At 42.4% G+C, this 10176-nt stretch overlaps 1 protein-coding gene across 1 annotated transcript in view; it reads left to right on the forward strand.

The window, feature by feature from the left end:
* The first annotated feature begins 5991 nt into the window (after positions 1 to 5991).
* AQP11 (aquaporin 11) overlaps positions 5992 to 10176 on the forward strand; it is an 11775-nt gene continuing 7590 nt past the window's right edge. The window contains exon 1 of the mRNA XM_004683233.2: positions 5992 to 6919. Coding sequence (XP_004683290.1) covers positions 6301 to 6919 — 619 coding nt within the window. The 5' untranslated portion in view covers positions 5992 to 6300. The remainder of the gene's footprint in view (positions 6920 to 10176) is intronic.

Consider the following 10176-nt stretch of genomic DNA (forward strand, 5'->3'; position numbering starts at 1 on the left):
AGGGGTTAAAGCGCAGCACTAGGAAACTATCAGCAGCCACTGCAGCACAAGTTTCATCACCCACCAGGAAGTGACCCACATGGTGCAGTGACCTCTCCTATCTCACCAACTGCTCCCCTCAGCAGTATTTCAGTACATCTGCCTGTTCTGCTCCCTACTCTGTCTCTGGTGAATCCTCTTACCTCCACGCACCTCAGGCTTGTATCCCAGTTCTTGTATGCATGAATAAATAAATCCTTAAAAATAAATAGATAGGGCCCTCCCTGGTGGTGCAGCGGGTTAAAGCACAGCACTAAAAATAAATAGATAAATAAAATTAGGATTAACAGGAAGATCACCTACTTCTAAGGTAAGCATCTCTGAGATAAGAGCAAAAAGACCTCACAAAAATCCAACTGATTGTATGTGGTAAAGCCCTAGATAATTTTTCACCTCAAGATCCATTGGTTGGTATCTTTAGTCCTTTCCAAAGTTATGTTTTAGATCTCATTTCCACATAGGAAGCTGTGGCTGCTGTAAGAAGATTTAACTGTTTCATATGATCACATTCAAACAATCCATGTCAAAGAAAGAAACACATTATATATTTAGGGCTTCATTGCTAAAATTACCACTCAGAATAATAACTAACTTATGATGGGTTGCAATTTAATTAATATACTTACCACTAAATGGAACATTTTAAAAAAGTGAATTTTATAGGGTATGAAATATATCTCAAAAAGATAACTCTTTCATGTTATTTACAAAGCCCTTCATCTTTATGGTCTCACTCAACCTTCACAACAAAACTTGAGTTAGCTACCCTAGTTTATAATGGAAAAACTGAACCTCAGGAAGTGTAATGATTTCCTCATGACCACATTCTAAATACATTCTTAGAGATTCAATCCCTCATTTTCAAATGCTAAACCCAGTCTTTTCACCAAACGAAGTATTACTCCCTGCCTCTCAGGATCACATTGCTTTTTCGTGGTCAGGATATCCCCACAAGGCCCAAACACAAAGTGGTTAGAATTTCAGAGAAAGCCAGACTCTTCTTACGTTCCCAACCAGTATCAGAGTCATTATGCCTCATGAAAACCTTGTTCTTGGAAACTGAAGTTTTGAGATCTGGATTTGCAAGATGCAGGTGTTACTCAAAAATATTTGTCTTTAATTATTTCTTTTATTGAGATAACACTGGCTTCCAACACCATATGTTTTAGGTTTACACTTCTTCAAAAGTATGTTACCATGCCACATTCATCACCAGCACACCAAAATCCTCCACCAGATTCCAGCGGGTTTCTTTCCCACCTTGGCTTCATATCCTCACCCCTTACTCTCTGGTATCCTCAGTCCTACATTCAAATTTCTAGAGTGTTTTGGTTTTTTATTTTTGGGGGGTTTTTTGCTTTACTTTTGTCTGTTCTTTTGTCCTTTTTTTACTATTCTACATGAGTGATATCATCTGCTATTTATCTATCTCCTTCTGACTAATTTCACTGAACATAACAGCCTCCAGTTCCCTCTATGCTAGTACAAATGGCAAGATTTAATTTACCACTTACTTTATCTAACTCCTGTTGCTGGGCACTTAGGTTGTTTCCATATACTGGTTATTGTAAATAGTGCTGCAATAAACATAAGAGTGCATCCATTTTTTCAAATTCAAATATAGTGTTTTTATATCCTGTGGACAGATACCTAAGAATAGAACTGCTAGACCACATGGTAATTCTATTTGTAATAGCATGAGAAACTTCCATAGTGTTTTCCATGTAGATAGGACCAGTTTATTTTCCCACCAATAAGGGTTGTACGAGGGTTCCTTTTTCTCCATACCCTTGCTTGTTGTTTCTAATCTTTTTAAATTGGACCATTCTCTGCCAACTGACACATGAAAAAGATGTTCAATATCACTAATCATCAGGGAAATGCAAATCAAACACACAATGAGATATCATCTCACACCTGTGAGAATGTCCCATTTAAAAACAAAAACTGGGGGTGGGGGTGGGAGGGGGAAATGCAAATAAGTGTGTGGAGAAAGGAAACCCTCTTACACTGCTGATAGGAATATAAATTGTCCAGCCACTATAGAAAGCTGTGTGTCAGTTCCTCAAAACACTAAAATTGTATCTACCAAATAACCCAGTGATTCCACTCCTAGGAATCTACAAAGAACACAAATCCAGTCACTTGAAAGGAAACCTGCACTCCGATATTTATTGCAATGTTATTTACAATAGCTAAGATATGGAAATAAACTAAACAATTCAAAATAGATGAATGGATCAAAAAGTTGTGGTATATATACACAATGGAATACTACTGAGTGATCAAAAAGATAATCTCATGGCATTTGCAGCAATATGGATGGAGCTGGAAAGGATTATACTATGCAAAGTAAGTCAGAAGAAAGGTAAATATCAGATGGTTTCACTTATATCTGGAATATAGAAAAACCAAATGGTTAAGAACAACTTATTTTTTCTTTTTTTTAGATTTATTTATTTATGCATATAGAACTAGGGTACAGGCCAGAGGTATAGGGGTGGCAAGAAGATTCACCAGAAACAGAGTATGGAGCAAAACAGGCTGACTGACGAAGTACACTGCTGAGGGGAGCAGTGGGCGGGTCAGGAGAGGTCTGCTGCACCATATGGGTCACCTCTCAGCCATGGATGGAACTCACACTGAAGTGGCCATAGCTTGGCTTAGCTGCGCCACCAGGGAGAGCCCAAATATTTATTTTTTCTTACAAACTTACAAGTAGGCCATAGAGCTGAGGCATACAGAAAGAGGAGTAGGGATTAAAACATGGGAGGGAAGAGCACAAGGAACTATGGTGATGGATCAGGGGTGCCACAGGGACTACATCTGAGGGAGAAATCAAATATTGTAAAAAAAAAAAAATGAACAACTATGTAAGAAAATAAATAAATGCAACTTAAGAAACAATGTAGGGGCCTCCCTGGAGGCTCAAGAGATTAAGTCTCAGCACTATGAAGCTATCTGCAGTCACTACAGCATGAGTTCAATCCCTGGCCAGGAAGCTAACACAAATGGCACAGCAGACCTCTCCTGTCTCACCCGCTACTCCCCTCAGCAGTATATTTCAGTCGATCTGCCTGTTCTGCTCTCCAAACTGTTTTTGGTGAATCCTCTCACACACCCACACCACACCTCTGGCCTACACCCTAGCTCTGTATATGCATAAGTCAATAAAATAAAATCTAGAAAGCATATGAAAAAATGTTCAACATCACTTGTAATAAGGGAGATGCAAATTAAAACCACAATAAAACACCACCAGTGAGAATGGCACATCTTCAAACAACTAGCAACAACAAATGTTGGCTAGGATGTGGAGAACTGCTGGTGGGAATGCAAACTAGTACAACCACTATGGAAAACTGTTTGGAGGTTCCTCAAACTGCTACACATGGAGCTTCCATATAACCTGGCAATCCTAGTCCTAGGTATCTATCCAAAAGACACAAAAACAGATTCAAAAAGTCCCCTGCACCCCCATGTTTATTGCTGCCTTATTTACATTAGGAAAGACATAGAATCAACCCAAATGCCCAAAACTAGATGACCAGATTAAAAAGATGTGGTACATATACAGAATGGAATATTACTTAGCAATCAAAAAAGAAAGTCATGCCTTTTGCAGCAACGTGGATGGAACTGGCTTAGTGAAATAAGCCAGAAAAACAAAAGACAAGAAAAATACCAGATGGTTTCACTCATAGCGGGAGCATACAGAACCAGGAGGAGAAAAAAATAATAATGAACAACTATATACCAAAGACATTTTATAGGGGTGGAGTGGGAAATGGGATCAAAAATGGGGAGTGGGAGTGCATGGGACTGTAGTGATAGCACATGGCTGATTTGGTGATGGGAAGTCCATGGGGATTACAACCGAGATGGAAAAATGCACAAAATGATATAAAAATAAATTATTATAATAATGAAAAAATAAAAAACAAAGTATAAATAGTTAAAGGGAAGTGATATTTCTCGGAAGTGGTATCTCCCTGTGGTTTTGATTTGTGTTTCCCTGATGATTAGTAATGACAAGTGTTCTTTTATATGCTCTGGTTATCTGTATGTTACTTTGGGAAAGTGTCTAATTATATTCTCTGCCCATTTTCATTTTCTTGTTGAGTTCTCTATGTCTCTTGGATATTAGTCGTGTTCAACAGAAACTTATGCTGAAGCAATAGTGCTTTTCTTCTCACAGAGGTCTTGCGCATGATGTCACTGAAGAGATTTTAATTAGTGATTGTGTTACAGGGCAAAGTGAGGGGCACCCTGGCAACCCCAAAACCTGCCCGCTCTAAATGAGTTCTATAAAACATACTCTAGTGTGTTTAACACCTTTAATAAAATTAGTGTGCAATTAAGAGAAAAGAGCACCCAAAGTTACCCACCCCTGGGTAAATGCCCAGCCAAACAGGGTTGGTCCAAAACAGGATCACTGAGACCCAAAAGCCTGGCACAAGTCTAAGGCACCTTCTGGTGAGGACCCATTGGAAAGCAGTAGAACAGGCCAGACAAATCTGGAAGGCAAAAAAAAAATAAAGGCTGCCATTGTCAGCCTCCCCAGGGGTCTCTCACTCACTGCTCTCTCTCTTTCAAGTGTCTCCTTCCATGTTCTGCAAGAACCTGGGACAAGTCCAAGGCTGAGAAGCAAGTGTAGCTTCTTCACAGGTCTCTCCTCCAAGTGCCTCCCACAGGCAGGGAGCCTAGAACGTCCCCTTTCCATGGGGATCACCCTGTTACAATTTCTTGAGTCTGGAAATAGAAAGAGATTGATTTATGTGTTGTGAAATACCCACACACAAGTAACTAGATTTTACTTTTGATCTTGTTTAACTGAAACAATGCCCGAGGTTTTTAAAATTACAGTAAATATTATAATGATGTTAACAGACTAGTTTTCTCTATAACTTAATATTAAAAGTGAGCTAGCAGCAGAGTAGTGAACAAAATATATTCATATTAAATAAACCCCAAGGGACTTCTAGTAAAAGGAGAGATGAAAGGATTATACTTACAGGATTGTAAATTTAAAAGTAAATTATTTCAACAACAGTGTCTAAAAAATAATTTTACTTTACTTCTGGGTTGGGCACCGACACAGGAAAGACGGTATTACTTCATTTCTGTACATAGTGTCTATGTTTTGTGACTTTATTTTTTAATTCAGATAATGACTCTTGACTGAAAACTTCGGAGTTATAAAGAGAAATTTCATGAGTTATAACAGGACAAGCTGCGTTTGGGGAGGAAAGCTGAGGAGAAGCTCTCCAACACCTTTCAAGTGCTCTATCCCCGTGAAGCCCCACTGATTCTCGTTTTTTGTTCCTCTCTCCCTCCTCTCCAGCCCTCCAAGAACTGCCGACCAGAAGCGGGCAGGCACCCATGCTTCTGGTCGGTACTTAACAGTAAGTGCTGGAAACTCTGGGGTTTTCATCCGTTTACAACAAATCGACGGGGCGGGCTGTCTGCTGCAGGACTTCGGGTTGAGGCGATAAGCAAAAGGAAACTAAGTCTCAAGGAGCCCCAGTGGCATCTGTCACTTAACTCGAACCTAGCTCCGCCCGAGGTTGACCCGGGTTAGACCACCCCCCCATTCCAAGCCCCCCGCTTCGAAGCTGCACCTCCAGTCTTCACAGTCGCCCCGTCAGTCAAGAACGGGGCGGTTGGTCAAGAGGCTCTTTCGGGGGTCCTGCCACTTTGCCAGTTTTACACCTTAGGAGCAAGCAAAGGAAAATCTCAAGGCCCGCACTTCAAAGCAGCAGAGAGCAGTGGACGCGCCCTTTCTGTGTGCTGGAGTGAACGCTCACGAGGCGGAGCCCAGATCTCCCCCACCGAGGTCTCGGGTCCCGGGTCACGCCGCCCTCTCCAGGGCCAGGGCGCAGGCACCGGCGCGCATGCGCACTGACCTGCGGCGCGCGCGTCCCTCCGCGCCCAGCGCTGCCGGAACACGCTCCCCGGCTCCTAGGGAGGCGGCGAGGCGGGTGTGTTTCCGCCTCCAGCTGACCGTTGGCCCCTCAGTCGGCGCCCTCGGAGGGCTTTCCACAGCTCGCCTCCCCGTCCCTCCTCCCCGGCTCCCGTCCCATTACCCCCGCGCGGAGCCGGGGAGGGGGAGGAGCCCTCTTGCGTGACGCCCCCTGGGCCTCCGAGGCGGCCCGCCCCGAGGGGCTGAGGAGGGGGCGGGGCCGCGGACATCGGACTCCGGTCCTCAGTCCGCCTCCCGCCGAGCCTGCGCCCGCTGCCAGCGCCGGCCGCGAGCGAGCCATGACGGCGCTCGGGGGTCTCAGGCCCGAGGTGCAGGACACCTGCACCTCGCTGGTGCTGATGCTGTCGCTCGTGCTGTCCATGGGGGTGGGCCGGGTGGTCACCCGGCAGCAGCTGCACAGGCCCATGGCCCACGCCTTCGTCCTGGAGTTTCTGGCCACCTTCCAGCTCTGCTGCTGCACTCATGAACTGCAACTACTGAGCGAGCAGGAACCTATGCACCCAACCTGGCCGCTGATGCTGGTCTACTTCTTCTCGTTGGTGCATGGCTTGACTCTGGTGGGCACCTCCAGTAACCCGTGCGGCATAATGATGCAGTTGATGCTCGGGGGGATGTCCCCTGAGATGGGTGCGGTGAGGCTGTTGGCTCAGCTGATTGGCGCCCTGAGCAGCAGGTACTGCATAGGCATCCTGTGGAGCCTGGGGCTGACCAAGTACCACGACAGCCAGAGGACCTTCGCTTGCAGGAGTCCCATCCAGGTCGACTTGCACAAAGCAGTCATCGTAGAGACCATGTGCTCCTTCATCTTCCACAGCGCTCTGTTGCACTTCCAGGAGGTCAGAACCAAGCTTCGAATCCACCTGCTGGCAGCACTCATCACCTTTTTGGTCTATGCAGGTTTGTTCTTCCCACAAAACACTCGGCACCTCCCGGGCTTCTCTGAGTTGTTTTAAGTTCTTTATCAATATAAACTTGAAACCCACACAACTCTGTGATGTCAATATTAGCACTCCGTCATGCTAACTATTTTGCAGTTTGTTCTTTATAGGGTGGATATGTAGATCCTGCCATCAGTACTTTTTTGAACCCCAGGGAGAAGCCCACTTGAGTGCTGATCTTACGATACCGCCCAGAGTTCAAGTATCCCGCATAGGGATCGTTTCAATGGTGGAGAAGAAAGATAACTTATCAGCTCTTTCCTCATGCCAACCTGGTATAGGTTCTGACACTCTACTGAAAAGTGATCCTAGGTCTTAAAAGTCTATTTCAATTTAAAGCAAAAGCGACACAACGGGCTAGTAGTGAGCATGGTGAAATTCAGTAGAGAAATTCTGTAGTGCTACTTCTTGATTCTTTTTATAAAGTTATTTAAAAAATGTCACTTATTTCCTTAATAAGTTGTCCTGTCTTATAAATGGATTTTAAAATAGCCTATTAAGAAAGATGTTTTAAAAATAAACTTGCTTGAAAGATGTTTTAAAGCAATTAACTATTGAGAAATAGGTTGAATTTCTTAAACCATTTGTTTACCTCAACAGATCATTCAGTAATTCAGATATTCTAAATAAAACAAAGAATAGAAAAATGAAAGTTTAATGATGAAATGTATCATTTTGTTTTTAAAGGCTTTATTTATGCATACAAGAGCTGGGGTATAAGCCCGGAGTGGAGAGGACAAGCCAGGGACAGAGTGGGGAGCAGAATAGGCAGACTGACTAAACCACACTGCTGAGGGGAGCAGAGGACCAGACAGGAGAGGTCTGCAGTGCCATGTGGGTCACCTCCCTGGCTGCAGACAGCTTCCTGTGAGGGCACTGCTACTGTGGAACTGAATATTTAATTTCAGTTAATTTAAATATAAATAGCCACCTTCAGCTACCAGCTACTAAATGAGGCAGCACAAGTCTAGACTAGAACAGTGGTTCTCAACACTGGTTTCATACTAGGATCACCTGGGAAACTAAAATATACTGCTGCCCTAGGCCCCTTCCCAGAACAATTATATTTTAATCTCTGCATCCCTTCATGGTTATGTTAAAAACACTGCACTCTTATGGAGATTCTAAGGGAGAGAACAATGAGAAGCAGTGCCTTAGTAAACCCCTCTTTCCCCAACAATTAGCAGCCCTGTTTCAACAATTTCAAAGTCTGTGTTGTGTGAGGAAGAAAAAGATAAAGTTGGTATTTTATGGGCTCTTTCCAATAACTTAATATATTTATCTATGACTTCAAATATTATTGTTTCTTTTTCTCAAAATCTTTGTGCCTTGTAAGTTAGGTATTTGCCAATATTATATACAGTATTATTTATAGAATTATAAATATGTACTAAAATATGAATATGGGAAAAATGCCAATATTATCATATTCCAGAAAGGACATAAGATCTAAATTTATAATATATTAACTTGAAACATCTTTTACATTTTTACTGCTCTTAATTATACAGAGGTAAAGTGTGGCATGACTTTTTGCAAGGGGTGATTCTATTCACTAGAGATTACCAGGCGTGAGTGGGTAGGGGTGGGGAGGCAGGAGGGAATAGGAACTTTTATTTAATGAGTATAAAATTTGGATGGGGAGTAGGGTAGAAAAGTTCTGGACATGTTTGAAATGTAATTAATAGCACCTCATAATGGTTCAGATGGTATTTCATGTTATGTTTTACCATCATTTAAAAATATTAAGTTGCAAAAAAAGATTGTTGCCAACTAAGTTTGGCAAACACTGGATTAAAACAGCTTTTCTATTTTTAAGCCCCTCAAAGTCCTTTATAAGCTCCTGAATATTGTGAAACTCCAAAGGGAAAATGTGGAAGTTTTTCAAATGCATGGAATAATTTTGTCTAGTATATGGCAGAAGAGAACATACTTTGGGGAATACTGTACATACTAACTCACTTTTTTTCTACCAGTATGTCATAGGGGGACAGGGGAATTTCCTCTTGCCCTGGATTTTCAGGCTGGTTGAGTAATTAGAATAGCATCAGAAAGGCTGGCAGGAGAGGTCAATTTTAATGACTTGCATATAGAGAGCTACAATGATTTTACAAGTCCCATTAAAAAAAAAAAGAATTATTTATGCATACAAGAACTGGGGTGTAGGCCAGAGTAGCAGGGGAGTGAGGATTCACCAGAGACAAAGTAGGGAGCAGAACAGGCAAATTGACTGAAATACACTGCTGAGGGGACACAGGAGAGGTGTAAGATACTAGTAGTCCTTACTAGTATCTTGACAAAGTTGCATGCTGGGAGAGTCCTTAATCACTTGCAGTGACTCAGAAGTCGCTGACAGAGGTCACATGAAAAAGACTGACTATATATTTTAAAATTACAGAATTTAACTATCTAGCATCACAGCCCCAGTTTCCTCAGATAACCAGTGACCATGTGTCTGATTGTGATTTTAGATTTAGCACACTGCACTTTGTGCAAATGGAGGCCACTGATGTCATTAAATGGCTTCCCAAATAAACTTTTAAAAAGCTGTGCAATTTATTAACATACTAGAGCTATAAGATTAATAATGAGGATTTCAAACACATTTCTAGTTTTGGGTTTGGGAGAATTTTGACTTTGAATTTTAGTATAGGATTTGGGAGAATGAACAGGGTAAGAGAGAACTGCATTTATTTCTAAATGTTTTAAAAAATCTATCACACATCTGGGCCATCCCTGGTGGCGCAGCGGGTTAAAGCACAGCACAAAGAAGCTTAAGCCACTTCCACATGAGTTCAATCACCACCTGCCCTGGAGGTATCCACATGGCACGGCAGAACCCTCCTGAACCGCCCGCTGCTCCCCTCAGCAGTGTACTTCGTCAATCTGCCGGTTTTGCTCCCCACTTTGTCCCTGGTGAATCCTCTCACCCTCCGCATCTCTGGTCTGTACCCCAGTTCTGTACGAATATATAAATCTTAAAAAAAAAATCTATCACACATCTCAGCAAGTTGTCTTCATTTCTACACCCTGTTCATTTCCTTTGTAGAATTTTATACACTTCTGTTGTACCTTCTTCTACTAGATGTAAACAGAATCTTAATTTTTAAAAATTTTTTAAAAGTTTTATTTATTCATACAGAATTGGGGTACAGGCCAGAGATGCAGAGGGTGAGAGGATTCACCAGAGACAGAGCGGGGAGCAGCAGGCAGATC

This window comes from Condylura cristata, unplaced genomic scaffold, assembly GCF_000260355.1.
Source record: "Condylura cristata isolate star-nosed mole 26May11 unplaced genomic scaffold, ConCri1.0 scaffold00015, whole genome shotgun sequence".
Taxonomy (NCBI): domain Eukaryota; kingdom Metazoa; phylum Chordata; class Mammalia; order Eulipotyphla; family Talpidae; genus Condylura; species Condylura cristata.